At 48.6% G+C, this 22,573-nt stretch overlaps 9 protein-coding genes across 9 annotated transcripts; 7 read left to right on the top strand and 2 right to left on the bottom strand.

The window, feature by feature from the left end:
• Positions 1 to 3,290: 3,290 nt before the first annotated feature.
• N7500_005954 (GNAT family N-acetyltransferase) lies at positions 3,291 to 4,074 on the top strand (the record flags this gene model as incomplete). The annotated part of the gene is made up of 2 exons (XM_056677098.1): positions 3,291 to 3,741; positions 3,806 to 4,074. 2 exons carry the CDS (start codon positions 3,291 to 3,293, stop codon positions 4,072 to 4,074), a joined length of 720 nt encoding a protein of 239 aa, XP_056532098.1.
• Positions 4,075 to 4,366: 292 nt separating this feature from the next.
• N7500_005953 (S53 family peptidase) lies at positions 4,367 to 6,676 on the bottom strand (the record flags this gene model as incomplete). Its single annotated transcript, XM_056677097.1, has 4 exons — positions 4,367 to 4,412; positions 4,472 to 4,578; positions 4,662 to 6,336; positions 6,411 to 6,676. 4 exons carry the CDS (start codon positions 6,674 to 6,676, stop codon positions 4,367 to 4,369), a joined length of 2,094 nt encoding a protein of 697 aa, XP_056532097.1.
• A 656-nt stretch (positions 6,677 to 7,332) lies between these two features.
• On the bottom strand, positions 7,333 to 9,078 carry N7500_005952 (ferric reductase family protein; the record flags this gene model as incomplete). Its single annotated transcript, XM_056677096.1, has 3 exons — positions 7,333 to 8,426; positions 8,457 to 8,636; positions 8,694 to 9,078. The coding sequence occupies 3 exons, from the start codon at positions 9,076 to 9,078 to the stop codon at positions 7,333 to 7,335; spliced, it is 1,659 nt and encodes a 552-aa protein (XP_056532096.1).
• A 576-nt stretch (positions 9,079 to 9,654) lies between these two features.
• Positions 9,655 to 10,042, top strand: N7500_005951 (uncharacterized protein; the record flags this gene model as incomplete). Its single annotated transcript, XM_056677095.1, has 2 exons — positions 9,655 to 9,698; positions 9,760 to 10,042. The coding sequence occupies 2 exons, from the start codon at positions 9,655 to 9,657 to the stop codon at positions 10,040 to 10,042; spliced, it is 327 nt and encodes a 108-aa protein (XP_056532095.1).
• Positions 10,043 to 10,943: 901 nt separating this feature from the next.
• On the top strand, positions 10,944 to 12,177 carry N7500_005950 (oxidase ustYa family protein; the record flags this gene model as incomplete). Its single annotated transcript, XM_056677094.1, has 5 exons — positions 10,944 to 11,241; positions 11,316 to 11,438; positions 11,496 to 11,626; positions 11,694 to 11,793; positions 11,864 to 12,177. The coding sequence occupies 5 exons, from the start codon at positions 10,944 to 10,946 to the stop codon at positions 12,175 to 12,177; spliced, it is 966 nt and encodes a 321-aa protein (XP_056532094.1).
• An 823-nt stretch (positions 12,178 to 13,000) lies between these two features.
• N7500_005949 (uncharacterized protein) lies at positions 13,001 to 13,753 on the top strand (the record flags this gene model as incomplete). The annotated part of the gene is made up of 1 exon (XM_056677093.1): positions 13,001 to 13,753. One exon carries the CDS (start codon positions 13,001 to 13,003, stop codon positions 13,751 to 13,753), a length of 753 nt encoding a protein of 250 aa, XP_056532093.1.
• Positions 13,754 to 16,261: 2,508 nt separating this feature from the next.
• Positions 16,262 to 16,667, top strand: N7500_005948 (uncharacterized protein; the record flags this gene model as incomplete). Its single annotated transcript, XM_056677092.1, has 2 exons — positions 16,262 to 16,406; positions 16,621 to 16,667. The coding sequence occupies 2 exons, from the start codon at positions 16,262 to 16,264 to the stop codon at positions 16,665 to 16,667; spliced, it is 192 nt and encodes a 63-aa protein (XP_056532092.1).
• A 1,120-nt stretch (positions 16,668 to 17,787) lies between these two features.
• Positions 17,788 to 18,961, top strand: N7500_005947 (glycoside hydrolase family 16 protein; the record flags this gene model as incomplete). The annotated part of the gene is made up of 3 exons (XM_056677091.1): positions 17,788 to 17,875; positions 17,923 to 18,483; positions 18,546 to 18,961. 3 exons carry the CDS (start codon positions 17,788 to 17,790, stop codon positions 18,959 to 18,961), a joined length of 1,065 nt encoding a protein of 354 aa, XP_056532091.1.
• A 2,579-nt stretch (positions 18,962 to 21,540) lies between these two features.
• On the top strand, positions 21,541 to 22,223 carry N7500_005946 (uncharacterized protein; the record flags this gene model as incomplete). The annotated part of the gene is made up of 2 exons (XM_056677090.1): positions 21,541 to 21,808; positions 21,868 to 22,223. 2 exons carry the CDS (start codon positions 21,541 to 21,543, stop codon positions 22,221 to 22,223), a joined length of 624 nt encoding a protein of 207 aa, XP_056532090.1.
• Positions 22,224 to 22,573: the final 350 nt, after the last annotated feature.

The following is a 22,573-nucleotide window of genomic DNA, read 5'->3' as shown; positions in this document are numbered from 1 at the left end:
TTGAGGCAGAGGGTGTGAAAGTGTCGGGTCGAAATGGGGCGTATCAAGATGGGGCGTGACTTCATGAGGTTTTAAAAGGCATCACGGTTAAGGGTAACCGGGGCGCATACTGGCAAGGCGGACGGGGTGATTATTTGAGGTCCAGGGATTAATATTGGGGGGGAGGAAAGAGGAAGAGTGGGGATGACTCGTGACAAAGGCGGATCAATGTAATGACGATCGAGAACAAAGCCAAGATCTCTATAATGAAAAAGAAAAAAAGAAAAAAAAAAAACTGAAGTTGAAGATGAGACTGTAGAAGAAAAAGAGAGAAGAACCCCATGTCGGATGTCGGGTACTTGGTCGGAGTCATGAGGCTCATTAGCGCTACACTTTTGCCCGACACTTGGACACATCTGGGTACATTTTCACCCTGGTGAAATTTGTATAGATTACTTGGCTACTGCATTGAGTAAAAACTATCATTTATTTCTCGTTTTCATTATTATTTATGTAATTCGCTTGATATCTTGGTTGGAGTATAGTCTTATTATCACTGGGAATGCTGCCGTCCGTGCTTAACAGAAGCCCCGTCTTTGTTATACTTCAGTATCTACAGTTCTATTTTGGCCTCTCTTAGAAACATATAAATCATCTACACCATTCTTACATTGTATAGCCTTCTAGTATATTGGAACGATTGGTCAACCTGGCCCCAGCGATTTCAAGGGCTCGAGGCTATGACCAAGAATGCCGGTAGCACCTGGGCCACTCGTAAAATCTATAAATTGATAGTTATATATATTTTGTCAAAAATTCGCTGGAAAGTAACAGCTCCGCCAAGAAATGTATTGCTACCGTTGCACAGCTCATATCTCCCTTGCAATCTATTTAGCTCGTGATGTATCTACTACAGCCAAATCCCGTGAGTTGAACTATGGCAGTTTTTAATTATCAGTGGGCCGTCATGGATTTTGACTACCTAGGTATGATAATGGTGACGGTAAAACTGCCGCCTCGGGAGGTGATCGGCTCCCGGAGCACAGGGTGAGTTAGTCACCCTGCCGCCCTGAGCTACTCACTGAGCAACCCTGAGCTGCTCTCTGACCCTGATTGTCACTCCAACGCTCAGGCCAACCGTCTCATTCGATCTCAATCTACCTCTCCATTCTCAGCTGATCAACCAGTCTTTCGACTTATATGAGATGTTAGACATCTCACAATCCACTCTTTCCTTCACAATACAGGCTCCATCCCACCGTCCATCCAATAGAATCTAACACAAATGCCCTCATTGCCTTCGAATCTCTATGTCCGGGGCTAGCTCGATCCCAAGAACATTGAACACTGCCTACATTGGGCAAATATTCTTAGGTTCCCTGTCATGGGCCTTGACTGCATCGATACGCCGTGCTACGAAAAGCGGAGACATTAACCATCGGTCCGAGTACAAACCCGGAAAAAAGTCCCCCACGCAGTCTATATTATGTATACTACCAGTGTTCCTGGAAGCGCTTCCTCCAGTCGATTCACTACGAGACAGGACGGGTTTCAATTGGCCGCAGCAAAAGGTTAAGAAGCTGCGCTGATAACAAATGTAGTCTCATTACCATGCTGCATTATTTATTGAGCCGAAAACTTTGCCGGTCTTCTTGCATTTCGCTTCATAGTGCAACGGAGGCGAAGAGACAATGACGCCTGAAATATAAAAAGCTCAAGGATCACCTTCGTGCGGCTTTCCCCCCCTACATCCTGTTAACTCTAATTTTGCTATCTCCCGCTTCAATTCCGCTCTAAAGATTGTTGCGTTCACCAAGATAACGTTGAATCATCAAAGTTTCTGGCAGCCAACACCGAGTATCCTGCGAAGGCACTCTTCGGTTGGTTCGGAAACTCAGACCATCATTATAACAGAGCAACTGAACACAAGAGAAAGCTGCGAAACAGGCGGCTACAGCCCGAAGAACAATCTGCCAGAAGAAAAGGGCAGAGTAATGATCTTCAGCAACTAACATATTCAACGACTTGCTCCAAGGCGTTTGGATTGATACGTTATCCCCGGCATCGGAAACTGACCGGCTCCCTCGACTTTTTCCCCCTGACACCCATCCCGAGGAGGTCGCGCTTTATCCTTCTTCCCGAGTCAGTAGTACGGCATCTGTGACTGGTTTAGATGGACTTGGAACAATGAGAGTCTTCGATGTTTCTGAAGATAATAATCACGTGCAATGCACTCCAAGTCTAAGGCACGTTAAGTCTGAGGAAACGTGCCTTGGGGGACCCAAGGCATGCGAGTCTTAAGTTCATCGGTTACCTCGGGACTTATAAGAGTCGTCCATGTCTTTGAGAATCTGGTTATATTTCAAAACACTGCCTGTACACCACTATAAGAGTATTTATGGAGTTGACGTTGCCTATCATGGCGATGTTCCAAATTGATATCGCGCTCAAATGCAAATTCATGTACACAAAGCAGGATATGAGATTCATGATTCATTTAACAGATTGGGTATTTAAAAATTGGTCAGGCTGGAGGTATTCCGACGGCTGGCTCATTCTCGTCGAGGCAATTTGAGGCTGCGTTGAATACGGTTGCTGAAGTGGGTGGACCGGGTATGCATATATTGATATTTTTCAACTTCTACCAGTCAGATCTGATTTAAAATCAACATAGACACTTGTATAGTGATTAAATATATACACTCTGAATTTCAAAACCATACGATCAGTAGAAGAGCTAGAATACAGGGATTACATATTCCTCTAAACGAACCCTCTAAATGGGCTATAATGGGGGCCCATAATGGCTGTGGGTTGGGTTGTGCTTCGATGGTTGAGCCCATAGCCCACTGCTGGTTGGGCTATGGGCCTGGGGTCCAGGCCCATTGTTGGGCTTTGCGGAGCGCTAATGCAGACTATCATCGCTCCCCAAGTGTGTACCCTAAAAGGGCAATCAGTTGAATGTCGATGAGTTACGTGAAACGAAGCAGTAATCACAAACTTTCGTTGCTGAGGAATTCACATGGAAGAAAACATGAGTTTTGTGATAGCGTAGTGACTCGGCTAATTAAGCCAGGGCTAATGGTCCTAAGTGCACGCGTACCCTCGTCGGTTGCCGAAATACTGGACCGACCACCTTCGGATTTCGGTAAACAAGGCACCGACGTACTTTTCACCCACCAGTCTCTTCGCTTGAAATATCCTTAGGGGTGCAGGCTTCGAGGTTCTAACACAAATTATTCTCCCTTTCTTTGCCGCAGACTACCATAGACTGCCTTATTCCTCGGGCTTTCTAATATTCTTTACCTAACATGGCTCCCCTTATCATCTCCCAATGCAGCGTCGCTGATGGCACCGCCCTAGCTGCCAACAGCATTCCCGCCTTCTGGGCTGACCCGCATTGGGTCCTGGCCTGGCGCCATCGGACCCTCGAATACCACATCTCGCAGATAGCCCTACGCTTCCCGCGTAACATGTTGAACAATAGGGAGGCCTTACGACATCAAAAAGCAGTAGATCCAGAGACAGGCTGTATACTCGGGTACGCTCGATGGCGCCTGCCACCCTCTTATGAGATTAACCCAGATGATGGCACACCAACATGGCCCGAGGCCCAGGTCCCCGCCGTTGAGCCCGAGAAGGAGGCCGAGATTCGACGGACTGCCGAGACCGTTGTCTGGGATCCTAATAACGATGCTGATGAGCTATTGGTTCGCGTAAATGCGCTCGAGAAAGAAGTGACGCCAAAGACACCGTACATCAGTAAGTTGTGCAATGACGTGCGGCTCTAGCGAAATATTCCCTGGTCTAACGGGTCGGTTGACAGCCCTAGAGTACCTTGCTGTGCATCCGGACAATCAGCGTAAAGGAGTCGGCACTGCATTGGTGAAGAGCGGGATGGACCAGGCAGACAAGATGGGGTTGGAAATCTTTGTCCACGCTTTAAGAGAGGGAGCTGAACTGTATAAACGAATTGGTTTTCGACTCATAGCAGAGCTCGTCCAGGATGACTCTGCGTATGGTGGCAATGGGGTGTACGGTGCATATTTCTTTATATACGAGCCTAGATCGAGGACTGATTCTGCACGTACTTAGCTCAAGCAAGTCAAGTCACTATATATCTATTTAGCTATCATGCTCTCACGCGATGGACAGTAGCTGATACTAATCAAGTTTCTGAGCCGGCTGGTGCCTGAGATACCGTTGATCATGGGCTGTCTGATAAATACATTGCCCAGACCTTCTCCATCACGAAATCAATCCATATGGTCTATAACAAATATAGAAGCTTGGTCCACCCATGAAAGGTAGGTAGTCAGGACTACAGGCCTACGAAAGAAGTAGATACTAGTGGCCAAATAATGTAGCTGAACAAGGTTTCACAGAATCATAATCCGAGGAAGAGATCGACCAGCTTCGGGAATATAGGCGTTCTGGGAAAGTGTCAGTCTCACATTGCCCAGCACACAATGCCTGGGGTTTTGGAACGTACCCGAGACCGCTGACTGGATCCCATCCTGTTGCTGCTAGGAAACCGGTCGAGTTGCAAGCAGTATTGTTGCCATCAGTAATGTCAGTAAAGACCTCTGGGTGAGCATACTTATCAAGTATCAATCAGTATTTGTTAATGTAAAAAGGTCACGCTCATATCGCTAATAATTCTCCAAACAAAGTAGACTTACTAGAACAGGATGAACAAATCCCACCGTGCTCTTATTCGCGGCCAGCCGCCGCTCATTGATCAGCGTGATCACCGCTGCCCAGATAGGTGCCGAAAGCGATGTGCCACCCTCGCGTGCCCATCGTCCTTCGGTGAACGACATGTAATGCACACCAATCGACGACACATCCGGATAACCTCGGCCCCCTCTCCTGTACACGCCGCTGCCGACGTTGCTGAAGTTCCTCCCAGCTTCTTCGTACCCCTTGAAGTCGAGCATCACCTCGTCAAAGTACCGTGCGATAGCCCCCTTCTGCCACTCGGGCGCGTCGAAATAGTTCGAGAACCCACCGCCGCTATACCCAGTAGAAGTCTCGTAATATGTGGTGGTGTCGTTAGGGTTGCTGACGTGGTTGAAGCGAGTGGACCCAACAGACAGGACATAGGGGCACTTTACGTCTGCGGAAGGGTAGAACACGTCCCCGTCAGGACCAGCGCAACCAGTTTCCCAACCGCCGTCGCCCGGGAAGGAGCCAACACCATAGTCCCCAGAGGACTCAACAACCGTGACCCCTTGTAAGCAGAGCTTCATGATTTCGTTGCACTGACGTTTAAGATAGGAGACGGGGAAGTCCGCCTCGCCGCCACTGTACGAAATTGAAATGACATTGGTAGGGCGATACACACCACACTCCAACTGGCCTTTATACCCGCCGGGGTTTGGATCTGAGTACACAGGATCGAGACAGTCCACAGCGGTACAGTCACCCGTTTCACCATACGCCGAGTACGAGCAGTACGACCCGTCAATAGCATCGTAGAAGGTGTTCCAGAAGCCGACATATGGTGTGTTGGCTGACGACGAGCTGATCTCATAGAATTGTTCATCTGTCTGGAATAGCACTGTGTTCTGGGGCCAGATCAACGGCCACGCCGCCTGTATGTCGAGATCGGACTCGCCACCATCCATGGACTGGTTGGATCCCGGGATATCTTCGACCGCACCAATGGCGCCGTTGATGAGTCGTTCCTCCGGGTAAGTCCCATTTGGGATGTAGGGGAAGAGCGTGGAGAAGAACTTGTTAAGGCCGTTGCGGCTGTAGTGGTCATTTAGCCCTTCAAAAAATCCGAGCTCGTTCCCCGGAGAGGCCAACGTGTTGTTGGGAATGCCGTACTGCGCCCGAATACACTCTATGGTGACGTAGGCATCACACACGCTCATGTTGAGTAATGGCAGGCCAACCGTAGCGCTGTCCCTGGTATTGAAAATGCCATCAGCATCGTACATGGCTCTCACCCCGCGCTTCCTGCTTATCTCGGCATCTTCTGCCTCGCGACGCTTCATTGAATTGACCTTGCCGGGACCAGCCCTGAGCTTAATTCCGGGCGTGATGTAGTCGATGTGTTCACCTAAGTGAAGGGGGACATGGTATTGCTCCACGGCGACGGTGAGGCTACCGGAGCCGATATGCTCGTACTCGAAGAAGTCGGTGAGCAGCAGTTCTTCAACATCTTTGGCGTGAGCATCAAACTGGATCCACTGCTTATTCGCCGAAAGGGAAATTGTCTCAGCACGGATCCCGGCGTCCAGGAGCCATTCTTTGACGCTCGCGACAGCGGCTTCGGCTGGCGCGAAGAGGTCAATCACATCATCGGCCGACAGGTGCTTGCCGTAGTCCTCGGAGCTCGGGTCGGAGCTAGGTAATCACTTGGTTATGAGATCCAATCAAGCGAGGAGAAGCATTGGAACCGTGACAGCTGGTCTGCTTACATTTTTTGCAGGAGTCCAGCTCCGACTTCCAAGTTTCTCTGCACAAGACCGATGCGCATTGGTAGCAATTTCCATGCGGGAATCCTGTTCCTCTTTGCCCAGCGGCTTGACCAGTGAGCAACCTGTTTCTCATGGAGAACGTGTGAAGCTGGCGCTTCTCGTTTTCCCGTGATCGCACTATCGGGGCTGCGCCCATCGAATGGATAGGACCTTGCCCCCAGCCCGAGGTAAAGCAAGGCCGTAAAGGTGAAATGCTGGAATAGCATGGTACAATACGGCAGGATACAAGGCTCACCTTAGAAAATGGTCACCAGGTATCAAGTTCGCCAATTTGCTGAGTACTGACTCTGACGGGCAAGTTGCTTTAGTCTATCATGCCTTATAAGTCAACTTGGCAGTGGAACCTTGTACAATATCGGGTCCGAATCCGCTTTGCCGATGGAACAATGCGAAGCCAGCTTCGGACCCCGTGGATGCAGCGAGGACTTCGGTATTTGCTGTTTATCCAGGCAGTACCCAAAATGACAGGTCAGCCCTCTAGGGTGCATGTACAATGGTTGCTACCGCCAGGACAATTAAGAAGACACCCGGAGTTTCGAGCTCGTGATTACTAGACACTGTTGCAGCACCGTTTCAAACTGGTAAGGCTTTAATCCCCCATAATTCATACGTATAATGTATTTCACATAAAATTAAGAACGAGTTGGAAAAATATGACGCAAAAGAAAGCTTAGAACCATTGACGATATGTATTGAGTTCATGCCTATTAGTTGATACCTTAGTTATAGTCAAAACTCCGGATGTAGGTATGAACGTGAAGAATGAACGTAAAAGTAACCTGCGGGGACGGCAAGGAATCGTAGCTTGATCAGAAGGTTTAACATAGCTACAATAGAACATAGAGATGGGGCTCTGTCTTCATCACCAGCAGAAACTCTCACTGTGAAACCACACATCCCTTCCCTTCTGTATCCGAATCCCGACGGCCTTTCTCAACTCACGCGCCATCGGCGCCGGCCCACAGACGACAATAGCACACCGATCATGAGCGCTGTCTCCTAAAAACTCATATACAACCTCTTGTAGGTCGGGCCGCGTGCCGTCCTTCCACAGTACTGCCGCTGTCCGTTGGCTGTTCTTCTCGAGTTGGTCCAGCTCGAGGTCATTAGACTCGTCAGAAGATCCGGTTGAGCTGCCAGTGGGGTCGGAATTGACATGGCGACCGGTTAGAAACACCCGTATCTGGCTGTTTTCCCCTACTAGGCGAGACCATTTCACTTCATCCACATCTCGCGCTGCCCAAATGAGTCGAGCTTGTGTCGCAGGACTCTCCTTTGTGATGTGCTCGAACAGCGGCATAATGAACGTCATCCCGACTCCGCCGGCCACTAGGAGGACCTTGTCAAATCCAGCTGCCAGGTCGGGAAGATACGCAGCGGCACCGTACGGACCGTCCAATCTGAGCGTGGCTTTGGTATTAGGCCAGTGCACACCAGCGAGCCTCGCGAGAGTCTGCGTTGTTGGCCCATGCATGCGGCGTGCGATGAATGTGAGATGCCCGGTCTCTTCATTCACGGACGCGACTGTGAAGGGATTCGATATGAATCCGGACGGGAGGCATGTGGCTTGTGGGACGCTCAAGTAGGCATAAGAAGCCGGATGTGCGGCAAAGCGACGCAGCCATGCAGGAGGAAGCTCCACCACGGCCTTGATGAGACTGGTGCCGGGGATCATGTCGATAGTGGCTGGACATATGACAGTGCTGAATCTTCGCACAGCTAAGTCTGCGATGAGAAACAAGAATGCGTCGGCCATAAACGCCCGGCCGTGCGGTACATGAAACCATATGGCGGGTGGAAGAGCCAAGGCCACAATGAGATGGGTAATGAAAAATACCCGGTAGGAGAATTGTCTGATGGCCTTGATCGTGGTGGCGCTGAGAAAAGTCATGCCCAGAAGGCCCAGCATACCAAGTACAGGCACCACACGAAAGATGGCAGCACCTAAACCGCCAACTTGAATTTAAAAGTTGATGTAGAAGCTACCGTGAAGGAAGATGAAGAAGTAGCTGATCCATCCCAGGACGCGATGCCATCGATTGATGTTCTCGTGCGAAGTGTGAAAGGCGAGTGCGACTAGACTCAGACGTTTTAAGGACAGAAGGTACTGAATTGGAAGCTGCGAAGCGCCGATGGCACCAAACTTCCGCGTGAGCAGGAAGTAATCTATGCAGGCTTAGCCCAGTGCACACAGCAAGCAAGAGACCTCACAAGGCGGCGTACCATTTCCAGTCTCATTCACGCACAAGAACATTAGCCAGGCCGTCCATATCCCGCCGAATATGAGTTGGTCCACCCGGCCCCATCTCTGTCCAGCAATTTCAATGTCGTTCCCCAGCCACCAGAGCCATCGCCGCAGCTTTTCTGCAAACGAGGAAGCGGTAGTCTGCCTTGGCGGCGTTGCAGGTTGCAAAGTTGGAACAGCACCGTAGGAAAGCCTCTTACCAGTTATTCTATTGAAGGTCCTCTGCGTGAGCCTCAACATGAGAGCCAGGCCGATAGGGGTAAATGCTGAGAGTTGTGCGTACAGCCCGTAACGGTCAAGTAGAACACGACGTTCGTGTCTACCAGCTGTATCGAGGTGTACGAACTGGTAGGGCCACTCCATTATGTGAGTGAACGAAACTTAATCTAATCTGTGGTGTCTTCGGAGTCAAAAGGCATTATTGGCATGCTTTCACTGGACTCCTTGTTAGAGCCAGAGTCACCTAGTGACGAGTTCTCTCCCTCAAGTCTCGCCGGTCATTTCTCGATGGTTCCGCTTTTTTCCTTGCATGCACGTCGGTCCGAAATTATGTTCCCTTGTTCGGGAAGTCTCAGGATCCTCTCGGTCGATGGAATGGTCTTGCTGATCCGTGGCGTGATCTGTATCTAGAACCTCGACCCGAGTATGTCACCCTTTTGCTCGGCACGGCAGCGGAATATTCAGAATACTGTGAGTCACTGCCTTATCAACGCCTTTGACGTAGAAGCTCGGCTTTCCTTGCTCGGCTGCAGGGTATTTGACTTCCAGATCCGAAGTGCATTCGAGCCCAGCACACGGCCTAAATAAAAACGCCTCCTCGACCGCGCACTCTCCATATCGGACACAATCCTGAAATACCTTTCACAAAGCTTAAATTACCAACTCTTTGTTTCTTTCTTTGCCACCATGCGTTTAACTCAGGCTTTTTTTGTGGCCTCGATGGTCACCGCGGCCATGGCCGCCGCCATTCCGGCCAACCAGCCGTAAGTGCGGCGAGGGAATGTCTGCCACGTTATAGAAGCCTAATTGCATCCTTATACACAGCGGTCTTCTACCTCGTTATGAAGATGCCGTCATCCCCGACAAGATGAAGTACGACCGTCGCGAGGTGGATACCGTGATTCCCGACAAGGAGAAGTACGACCGTCGCGAGGTGGATACCGTGATTCCCGACAAGGAGAAGTACGACCGTCGCGAGGTGGATACCGTGATTTCCGACAAGGAGAAGTACGACCGTCGCGAGGTAGATACCGTGATTCCCGACAAGGAGAAGTACGACCGTTGCGAGGTGGATACCGTGATTCCTGACAAAAGGAAGTATGATTAAGGTATCGCCACATGCGACCTCGCCGCTACCTAGGCAAACGTGGGAGGTCTCACGCTGTCAATTCAAAGCCTCCTGGAGGAGTCACATACCTCAAGATTGATGGGAGGTGGGAAGGATCCAATACTGGTAGCTTATCAGCTGATTGGAGGGTTATGCGACAGTGCAGGGGCAGTGGGCTTCGAGATGGGCAGTGCGTCACTCGTTATCTTTCTACTTTATGGCTATTCCCGCGGGGAAATAACAATCTTTTACTGGCGCATTTGAAGCGTCCAAGAAAGGAAGGTCGTAGATCAGGGTTTGACAAGTTGAGTCAGATGGAGCAAGTCAGGGCCGGGAACATGGAAGAAGTGCAACTAGTATTATCTATCCAACTAGTATTATCTAAGAGTACAAATCTAAGGATTTTCAACCGAGAGGCTTTTTGGGGGAGGGGGAAATTAGCTCTAATGAGATGTGATGAGCTTTTGCATGTCTCCAAACACCAAGGTCTGATCTATGTATGTCCTAATGCCCAGAAAAGGATTGCTTTAGTGCAAATCATAGGTGGCAAGAAATCATATCTGGTATACACTTTCAATTTGGGGGCTCATTTCAATCATCGATCACTCTGTTGATTTACTGATCAAGCGAGGCAACTCTGGTACATAGTGGTAACCCCGGATCCGCAGCTCCACGGACCGAGCCGTAGATCGGCCCCACCTGGAATAATACCGAATACCCGGTCGGACCTACCTATGTATTTGGTGAACGCTAGGCCATTGGATTTGATTCCGACAGCCAGTTCCACCTTATAGCACTCGTGTTCACGTGCCTTATCTGGCTTCAAGACCCTAAATTTGTACACAAGCTGGTATTGTCGTTTTGTCCCGTGGCCATTCCTTTGGTCAAGGTGTGCAATATAATGGCTCACGTCGCCAAAGGATCCGCCAGCGAGGATGACCGCCAAATCTCTGACATTGCAGAGCATCGAAACCTGCTTGGTACCTATAGCCGGCTAGAAGATAAGAGTGAAGAGGAGTGGGAGGGCGATGAACGCCAGTCCCGAACAACGAGAAAGGCGATCCCTCGACCAACCACTGCACGAGGGTGGATTCTACTCAGCTTACTGGCCGCGGCGGTGTTGGGACTTGGTGCTACCCTAGGCCTTTTGCTGAAGAGAGCCCCGACGCTGGAGTGCGTCAGAATGAGTTCGAGTTACTGTGAGCCAAGGGAACACCTTCAGGATTTGATCTTCACTCTAGCCTTGAGGTGAACTGACAGAGTTGTCTTCTAGCCCCTCTTTTGGAAGTCGTTGAGTATCACAACCTCCAGTTCCAAGCCGAATTGGGCGTTCAGAATGAGTACAAGGGACATCCGCGTCCAGAGCTGGATGCGATGTGGAACCGCATCGGCCAAAGTGAGTAATGATCCTGGTTTAAATGTGACCACCTCAGTTCCTGACCCTTGACTCCAGTACATCCCATATCCATGCCACAGAAATATCTCGATGTTCTCAACAAAAGTGGATCGGGAATTTTGTACTCTGAAGAGCAGGGAGGCGGGATCATGGTGGAGATTGAAGTTTTCCACCAACTTCACTGCCTGGTGCGCACAGTTTATAATCGGCGCGTAATATGTTGGTAAAGGGTTTTGCTGATTCTATTTCCTCCAGAACTTCCTTCGAAAAGTCATTTACGCCGACTACTACACGCGGCCAGAAAACATGCCTATAGAGTTCATGGTTGGCGATGACCTTTTCTACAACCACATTGGTAAGTTGCGGAGAATGATTACAAGTAGCGGTCAAACGGCTGAGCAGAAAAAAGAGCTAAAATTTTTCAGATCACTGCATTGACTTCCTCCGTCAGGCGCTCATGTGTGCGGGAGACGTCACGCCCGTGACGTCCAACTGGGTGCTCACGCACCACAGTCCTCACCCGGACTTTAACACGATGCACAAGTGCCGGAATTTTGACAAGCTGCTGGAGTTCGTGGAAGTGCACGACAACGGCGGCGTCCCAAGGCAGACTCCGAACCCTAGCTGGCGGCCGCCGCCTAGCCTGGACAAGACCATATTCGACTACGAGCCCGACTATCCCAGGATATACCATGGAGCGGTGGTTAATGACTCAGACAGATGGACTCATAACCATTAGGGGAGAGGGTCAGTTCTGTGTTGGATGATCTGAAGCTTCGACGGGAGACTTTTTCATTCTCATGTCCAGATAAACTAGTCACGCCAAGTATATAACAGATTCTTAAAGTCATTCTCTATGCAAGACCGTTGGATATGCCTGGCACCAAGTCAGATCTGTCCAAAGTAGCCACGTATCTTCTAGCCGTAAATTCAAAAATCCGCTCGATCACAGAAACGTTCATCATTAATAGTTATATCCCAATGACATTTGATACAGTGCCATTCGTTCTTTCGTCTCTTCGTCTCCTGTGAATCTACAAACTTGCCGTTCATGCCGCAGAGAGAGCTAGTAGCAAGAGTCGCTACGTGAAGTTTGATTCACACCAGCCGCGCAGAGAAGATGCTGAGGCGTGTGGATCTTCGGCCAGCGTGAAACTTGCCAAAGTCAGCCTGGGTCGGAAAACTTGGAAGATTTCCATAGCCTGCCGCAACACCATGTTGCGGAGACCAATGAGCTCCGATTAGGGCCCGATACCGGTGTGCATCACTAAGCGCGGTAATATTGGTATATGCAGCTCGGAGCCCTCGTTCCGAAACCGTGAGCCCCGGAAAGCGAGCGATCTTTATGTTGCTTCGGCTGGTCGGTCTTGTGTTGACCTTTACACAAGTTGATGATCAGGAACTCAGACGCACTGCTTTATGTATAGCTTCTTCAGCTCGTCACGCGCCTTCCGTCCTCAGACGACACAACGCGGTCACCCTCACCCTTTGCTAGTATTGCTCATGCCCAACCACTCTGTTTGGCTGTGACCATCCCAACAAGGACTGCCATTCCCTTCACAATGTGGCCACGTTCAATCCGCGCCACATACGACCGCCTGCGGGAGGCTGACAGCAACGCAGGATCCGAGGCACAGCAGCCCTTCACTGACCGAGAGGCGCTGAAGCAAGATATCGACAATGAACTCGGTAGCCCTCCTCGCCCAAGTCGGCTCCACCATCTGCGCGAGATTCTCCTCGCCCTCGCCGCCGCCTTCTGTCTCTGGGTCGTGCTCGTCACTGCCTGGCGCACGACTATAAACCCCGTCCCGCGCGCGGTCCGGTACGAGAAGAAGACACTGCACTGCGGCAACACAACTGCCGAGGCTAAGGCAGCTGGCTGCGCATTTGACCTGCTTGCGCATAATTGGGTCGCGCCGCCGTGCCTGGACCCCCTCACCGAGGCCGAGTACCGCGCCTACATCAGCAGCCCCGAGCGCAAGCTAGGGCCCTACCCGTATTTCCTCGACAGTGAGGGCACGCGGCGTGTTGGTGATGAGCGTGCCTTCGCGCTGCTGGCTGACGGTCACCCTGTGCTAGCCAATCAGCACGTCTACACCACGCGCGAGGAGCACCTGGCGCACTGCAAATTCCTGCTGCGGAGGACGCACCGCGCCGCCCAGGGGACGGTACGTTTGAACGATGAGAACCTCGCCTTCTGGCATGCGGCGCATTGTCTGGAGGAGCTAAGCCATCCAGATAAAAAGCCGTTGGATGAGTTGAATGAGGGATTTTATGTGGGGTACGCGCCTTGTACCATAGAAGTGCTAATTTAGGAGATTTGGGGGATGCCACGAGTCTTCATTGCACTCTGGAATTATTTCCTGTTACCACATTGAGAAGAACACAAGAAAAAAAAAGCTGACCTAGTCCGATCGTAAATCTTGCTGTGACCATACTGTTTACAGCATAATAGCGTGGCCATTGTAACTATAGTGACACAAAACAAGGATAAAAACCCTAGACTACAAGGTCCTATTTCGGTGATTCCCTTTATAGACAGATTCCCTATTACAGTACCTAGACAACTACTTCGGGCCGGGGAGAGAAGCGAGGGAAGTCCAGACGCTGTCTTTGCCTTCAATCAGCAGTGCTCAAGCTAATCCACAAGTGCTAAAGCTACCCTAATACAGTAATTTTAAGGGTCTATTACATTTATTCTATATCGAATGAATTATGAGAGGCTTTCGATTGTGAAGACTGACCAGACTATATGTCACCAGATGAAACTATAGATGGGCTTCGATACACCTCGATTGAAGAAAAAAGAAAGAAGGTCATGAATTATGCATGCTGAGAAACATGGCTGAAAGTACTACCTAGATAAAAGCCCGCGTCCGAAGTGTTCTTATCCCTTACCGACGGGGATAGTCAAGTCACCATTTTAGGGCTCCAGGGGCTAGTGTATTCCTTGATATTATTGGTCGAAGGTGAGGTGTTGACATTCGTCTTGAGATTTTCCGTGGGTGTTCTTCGGCCTGGATCTACCTCTATATGGTGGAGTGAATACCCCTTCCCGCCGTGCTGGGGGATCATTCTTGACATTGCTGTCAATGACGCCCTAATGGCGAAAACGTGTTTTGGTCGACTGATTCGTCTTGTTATTTGCAACCGACTCGATGGTTCTACGGGGGATGCTCACGGAAACCACAGTAATCGATTTTACTACTCCGTAGGCTGACTTTGTCTCTAATACAGGCTTAGTGGGAGGGGTAATCCCAGGCGAGACGCCATGCCACGTAGGCTGTCAATCGACCGACTAATGAGCCAGGCCGAGATCGATGAATTATCATTTCCTAGTAGTTTCGAACCCCCCAGGTTTCTGATCATTCTGGCCTTCTTGCAAGGGCAACGGTGTGGTTATGAGCGTTCCATTTCAGGCCCTTGGGCGAGACCGAAGTCTGTTGAGTAGATTGCCTTGGAAATTGGAGCCACAAGAGTGGCTGCACAGGCTCTCCTGTTGCCCTCTTACAGTGTGGGTCAAAGCCCAGATGACAATTTGGCCTTACAACTGATCTGTGCTTCCTATGACCACAATGTCTGCATTCTGCTGTAAATCCTCATACCGTACTATCGTGGGCCATGGCTTGCAACAAATTTGAGGATAAGGGAAAAGGTACAGCGGACTGTCCCGCCCTAAGTTGATTCAATAAAACCTACTTCCAATCTTAGTTCAGTAATACTCTGGATATTGCTACGGGTTCTCACTGACAGCCTGCAGGGGCGACTCGGCACTAGAGCTTGTATGATGTTACCGAACTGGATACAGCGGTGCTTCGACCAATGTGTCGGGCATAACTCCAGAAATGCGATAACGCAGGAGATCCTTAATTCCTGGCAATTTCATTCAGGTTGAACAATAAGTGAGTCGAGCAATCCACTGCCCAGGTGGAAACAATTAGTGTAGGGGCTCCGCAAATCTAGAATGGAGTGTATAGATTTACATAGTCGGAGTCCACGGGTTGAAGGCATAAAAACCATGTCAAGTAGCCCTACTGATAGGTCTCTGCAAAGCCCATTCCGCTGCATAATTATAATCTTGGCATATATAAAGTGACTGATCAATGACTGTATTTTACGTATCTTCCCATCTATTCATTCACCCAGTAATGAATGGTTTTTATCGAGATCATATGCTTAAGTCCTCTCTATAAATCTACTTTCTCTCTGCTTGGTATTTCTCCCCTTCCTACTATCACTACTGAGATTGTACATGTCTTTGAATTTACTTATAAATTTGTAAGGGGGAAGAAAGTGAAGAATATAAGGATTTACGTATAGCTTCATGTTTAACTTCTATGGTATTCTAGATACCCCCAAAAAAACCAGCAAAAATTGTATTAATTATGCAGTGGTAATGAGATGGCTAGTTCATATTGTTTGATAAAAAAAAATGGGGGCCCAAAGCCCAACCCATTAGTGGGCCGGGTTGGGTTGGGCTTTGGGCTTTGGGCTTTGTGGGCTTTGTAGAGGCTCAGCCCTACATCTAGGTCATTGAAATCATGCTAGAGCCACTCGGTATTAAGTCTCGGGGGAATTTGTGTCGACTTCAATGTTGGTACGGACAGTAGGGGCCTCATACTCTAATTGTTACTCGCACCCTCACCAGCGGAGGGATCAAGTCACTCATGATGAAAAGATCGCATGAGAATGTTGAATATCGCTCACCTCGTTGCGCGTAGTCGCCAAGCTAGCGAGTGCCCAGATCAAATGAGAAGGGAACTGCGCCAAGCGCCCAACACAACTGCTGTGTGTTGGGCGCTTGGCGCGGTCATCAGCACAAGATGGGTCATGGGGGAACAACAAATTCACCAAGTGACGCTCACAGCAAGGAGGTTGTGTCGTTCGAAGACACTGAATACATGATCCTCTACCCCGACAATCTCGTTCTGACAGGACCTGATCGCAATAAGTTGCAAACGAATTCGTGTATGTCACATAGAGTTTTGGTGTTTTGGTGCAATTTCATAACTTGTATCCCTCTCTTTTTGCCATCTCAAATTCATGAATTAGTGTTCAGGATGTATCGATGTCTCAGTCTGGTCTAACGGATGACCGATTCTCCAGGAATGTAAGCAGTACGACCTACATCGCACCTCCCACAATATAAGTAGGTAGGAAGTAAAGTCTACTAGGCCCCTAGGTAGCCCGGGCCCCGATTTACTACCGGCCCACAGGGTCGATGCCTGATCGTATAGGGACCTAAGTGCGACATTTTTACACAACTGGTATTCCCATTCTGTACGGAGTACTCCGTACACAATTCCTCATTTTAATGATTAAGCTTACTACTTCGCACATATCAAAATGCCGGAATATCATTCTCCCGTTGTCATGGTTCAATTCGTCGCTGGGCGGATCGCCCTTACATCGATCGCCTACATAGATCGTCGGCTTTATATTGACCAAGATCTAGACTGGCCTTTTGTGCTAGGGTGCCCATTGAGTGAGCATCACAGATTTTAAAGAGCTAACCAAGGTTGGTTGTCAAAATCATATCATCCATAAGGCCGCTAAAGCTAATGGGAAAATACCTACCCAATGGCAACCAGCCTTGTCCCAAACAGTGGAAATACGACTATTGATTAGAATCAGATGTTGGCTTCGGATAGAAGAGAAGCCTGAGGTATGGAGTCATCGTGTGAATTTCATACGCAGTACCATGCAAAGACGTTCAATATGAGATCACATCTCTAATAATATGTGTATGAAGTATGCGGGAGGCTGGGGAGTGGGTCGTAATATACGTGTCTCCTGCCACCTATTATTTTGCTTGGGCCTTGCCACCTCTTAGTTTTTTTTTTTTTTTCAAGTACAATACAGATTGTACGAAGTAGACTATTTTGAAAGAATATCTACATTCTTTTGATCGATGCCTAATCGAATGTGTTGTCACTGTTGTGTTACGCCGGAACAGCAGTTGTACATAGACATACCCATCAGATACACATTGACATCTCAGCTGCACACCCGTAGAATGTACGGCGAACTACTCCGTACATCAAATGCGCACATGGAATCCAACATGTCGACTCGAACGTGGCGTAGCTCTCTTTAGGTCCTGTGGACACAATCGAGGTCGGGTCTGAATGACCAATGACAGGATAACCGGGAGACCCACCGATCGACCACGTAAAACGGAGGAGGCTGGCACCTTCCCGGATTGTTTTAAGGCGGTTTGTGTACTCCGTACTCCGTACCCCCATGAAAATCTCCTTTCCTATTCTTTCCTCTTTGTCTCTTTCATATCCATCTTCATTATTGCATAATAGTTGTGGGATTACTTATAGCTTACTCTACTTGGCCCACCATGCGATTCTTTCTTGGGGCACTAGGCCTGCTGTCTTCCACGCTAGTCGTGGCCCAAACTTATACCGATTGCAATCCGACAGAAAAGTGTAAGTCTCATAAGTACCGTTGACGACTGGTGGCTGACAGCTAGCAGCGTGTCCTGCTGATCCTGCATTTGGCCAGTCTGACAAGACTTTCGATTTCACAAGTGGCGCATCTGATGCTTTCAAGTCAACTGGAGCCGTCACATTTGACCAAACAAATGGCGCAACCTTTACTATTGCCAAGCAGGGCGATGGCCCGTTGATTCAGTCTGGCTGGTACATCATGTTCGGCCGCGTGGAATACACTATCAAGGCAGCATCAGGGACGGGAATCGTCAGCAGTGCAGTTCTGCAGTCAGATGATTTGGATGAGATTGACTGGGAGTGGCTGGGTGGAAACAACGCCCAAGTACAGACCAATTACTTCGGCAAAGGAGATACAAGCTCATTTAGCCGTGGCGCCTACCACGAAAACCCTGGAAACCATGACGACTTCCATACTTACTCCATCGACTGGACCAGCAGCCAAATTGTGTGGGCCATTGATGGCAAGACTGTTCGTGTTCTCACTCCCGAGACGGCAGAAACCAACCAGTACCCACAAAGTCCGATGATGATCAAGGTCGGCGTGTGGGCTGGCGGTGATGCGAACAATGCCAAGGGCACCATTGGTGAGTCGGACTGCCATACAATCTCTTCTTGTCGTGCTTGCTAACAGTTTCTATTTCTGTAGACTGGGCTGGTGGTCAAACGGACTACAGCCAAGGTCCTTTCAAGATGTATATGAAGTCAATGACTGTGACTGATTACTCCACCGGAACTTCGTACAGATACGGTGATAAAACCGGCTCATGGCAGTCAATCGTCGCAGAAGGAGGCAAAGTCAATGGCAACAAAGGTGCCGAGCCCACCTCGACCGAGTCCGCACCTGCAATCACTGCAACCATCGACAGCGTCCCGGTTCCCTGGAGTGGAACCCACAAAGAAACCTCAAGCTGGGTTACGCCAAATGTCTGGCCCTGGGTGGCATCCGGCTCTCCTACGGCCTTGTCGACAGGATACCAGTATGACTGGGAGTCTATATCTGCCCAGAACAAGCCACCAGGTGGAGGCTCAATGAGTGAGCAATCCCCCGAATCCTTCACTTAGATTCGTCTTTTAATATCGGGTCTTTTCCTTCGCAGTCTACCTTCCATTTTATATCAGCACTGTTGCATTTTTCTTTGGCTGCCTTTTCCCGCTTTGGCGTTGAGATTTGATGAGGAATCTCGACTCGATTGATGCGCGGAGTCATATCTTCGACTGAACCAACCACTACTATTATTTCTACCAGTACGCTCAATCGAGAGGCTACAGCGATGGCTTTTGATCCTCATATAACTCCATCGATGAGCAGTGCGAAATACCCAGTCTCTGGGATGGCAGGTGTTGTGCTCTCTTTGGTCGTGTTATTGTATTGCATTGAACGCATCTGCGTTTGTATCATTATGACGTTATCTGACCCGGCGTTGACTGATTTTTATTGGACATGACACATGAGCGATGACTTTAGCGGCTCACAGAATAGCCGCGGCATTTGGGCGCTTAGGGGCAGCTTACATTCTTGTTTACACTTTACTCTTATATTCATAGATGCCAAAACGGGAATATCCAATTGACGGAACACCCGTACCCTACATACATAACGAGTTTTCATTCATAGCTCATTGAACCATCGATAGCCTAGTCATTAACCCAAATTCCTATTCTCGATATATGTGTCTCTCGTGTCGACTGCGTGCATCAGAACAGCATTGACAACTTCACCGTGAGTCTTGAAGGCTGATACGAAATGTAAGGGTGGAAAATATAATGAGGTGCAAGTTACGTGGGCCGAGGTTCCTGTACCAAAAGAGCAATGGCCTTGGTTTGGCGCACTCTATCTTGACAGGATTGTGACGGCAAGGAATCAAAGCAAAATACACACCATGCGATAGACAATTGTGAGATTTCCAAACAAAATTTAGAAGGCATAAGCCAGGGCATCCAGACGATCCGGTATAGAGAAAAAAAGATTTATATATACAATGGGGAGGAAGATGGTATACTACACATTGCTCAAACGGGACTAGGAGGATACTGTGATCCATGGATCTTCTACGAAGCCATCTACAGCCATCTACAGGCACTGTGAAAAGTGCTTGCGTTTGAAACTTCATCCCTCATGTCCTCTTCGAAAAACTGAATTAATATCATCCATAAAATCTGCTTTTCTATGATATCGGCCAATTAACTGCAGGCAACCCAAGGGCTTTCCCTTCGATTATATAGTCAAGACCATTGGCTACTATTTGCAGCATAGCAGCCTACGAATAATGTAGAGATTACTTATAACTCCTTGTGGACCGTTCAACTGGGTGTTCTAGAAGTGACGGTATACATATACAAGCGCATGTATCTTCTTTTCTTACATTGATGTAAGGGCGTATAGCTTAACAGTTTCTTCAAAATTAAAGCCTACTATTATCAGAAATCCATAAATTATCATCCGGTGTAGTGAATCTATGTTGTAGTATCAAAAAATCAATACTAAGAATTTTCTTATAATATCTCGGCCTCTACTAGTCAAACCTTTCTTAAATTTGATTTATAAGTTGAAATACTTACTTTGAGCTTATATGCTACATTTTAGACTCTACGGAATTAGCAGGAGACTAAGATACAGCGATTATAAGTCGAGGGTTTAGAAGCGCCAAGACCCCCGCAGTGGGCTATGGGCTATGATGGGGCTATCTATGGGGGCCCAGAATAGCCCATAGCCCACTGCGGGTTGGGCCATGGGCCCCCATTTATGGGCTTTGCGGAGCGCTAATCATGTTAGCCCCAGATCTTCACCCCGCTTTAGGACCCTTCCAAAAAGAATTTCAATGACAGAATACAGACACTAAAATGCAATACATCCCAATCTGTATCCCTCGATACAACTGGATAAAATTGCTTATAGTAAACTTATTTGGCCTAGCGCCGATTTGAGTGAGAATGTTGTCCAAGTCTACTATGGCCCCCAAGTTGGTCATCTCGACTTAGTTGGAGTTTGCGTCAGAGCATGAGGCTGGGTTGCCCTCACCGGTCCATTCAAATTAGAAGGGGGACATCTAGGCAGCTTCTAGGGAGACTCAAATGTCCTGTCTCAAAACCATCAAGTATGATATTGTAAGGGATATGGAAGGGAATTGGGAGGCCAAGCGAGTTGCCGATCGAGAGCTTTGTGGTCGAAAAACTTGTTATAGTGCGTCATTATCATGCACAGTCATCGACTACATCTATAACCTGATCATGATGAGTGTATCGAGAAAGGTCGTCAGATTGGGGTTTAGCGTTTCGTGTTAACAGCCTCTTAGACTATGACAGGCAAGACATTCAGTCTGGGAGATGCAATCCCAGCCTTAATCTACACAATGACAAATGACTAGAGCATGACTGTGCAGCCAGTTTGATATTGATGGAGCAATAGATCCAGGTATAAGAGCGTTCAAGTTTCATAATCCTGCTGGCGTGTTCATATCATCTAGGCCAGTCATACTCTGAAAAACTATGTAGGTTTCTTTTCCCTCGGCATTAATTGGGCATAATAGTCACATTTGCCACAGCTTCTCTAGCATTTAATGGTTGCTCCATCCACCTTTTACTCTCATAGTCACTTGTCCGTCTGCAAACTCAGTATACTCTATTTTCATCTCTAACACAAGATGCAAAGACAGATCGTTGGAACGCTCAACGTCCGCGCTCTTGATCACATCAAACAAGATATACTCGAGCATCGAAACGACGAAGAGTACGACGTCCTGTACCTGACCGCAGTACCTGATTCCAGGCACAATTTTCGTGTGCGTATCGAGGATTTTCAAAGTCTCGATTTCGACAACTCCGATCAGTGGTCTCAACGTCTCTTATACGCACTCTACTACTTCAACCAGTCTCACCCTCGTGGAGTGCCATTTATCGTCGATCAAGTCTGTAAACCAGCATGTACTCGAGCGGATCATTCCCAAAAGCCGTCTTTGGCTTCCTCCTAGGCGCCGCGCTAGTGCACGGAGCGTATATTCCAAGCATCGACCAGCGTGACAATATTAGTACCTTAAACGCTCGAGCTGGCAACGAATATCGCATTGCAGTCTATCAAAACGCTCAATGTACTGGCCAGGTCATTCCTTACTCTGGCGATGACGAGGATTGCCACACTGGTCTCGGTAGCGGCGGTGTCGGATTGCAGCTCTTGGCTTTAGATGCTGACGGCCAAATCGCGTTCTTTGACAAGCCTGATTGTAACGGTAATCTTGTGGCCGCCTTCAATCCAGATCAGGACCACACCGGAACGGATTGCAAGCCTCTGCACGGAATCCCTGTTTCCTTCCGATTCGAAAACGCTTGAACACTTACGCCACTTCCTTGCCTTATTAGTCTAGAATACAAATTCAGACAGATGTGGTATCAAGGATTTTGTTTGAGATTATCGACTTAGTTTGAATGCAGTCTAAAATGAATAAATAAATCGGAAATGAACTTTACGATGAAGCAATTGTATGCTCCAGCTAATGTTACCACTAAATTGATGCTAAGGTAACCTACCTATTGTAGTGGGGAGCGCTGTCGTCGGCGCGTAGTAATACCTGTCTGCGAACCAGAGCAAAACCAGTGCAGGTTGTTGAGTAGCGGAGGATAGGGGAAGGAAACCCAGGGGTAGTTTGTAGAAGAAAGGTGGGATAGTCTTCTATTCTCTTG

The sequence above is a fragment of the Penicillium coprophilum genome, assembly GCF_028826855.1.
Source record: "Penicillium coprophilum strain IBT 35676 chromosome Unknown utg000004l_segment0_segment0, whole genome shotgun sequence".
Taxonomy (NCBI): Eukaryota; Fungi; Ascomycota; class Eurotiomycetes; order Eurotiales; family Aspergillaceae; genus Penicillium; species Penicillium coprophilum.
Note: the sequence above shows the minus strand (reverse complement) of the source record. Positions and strands in the feature narration are given on the sequence as shown.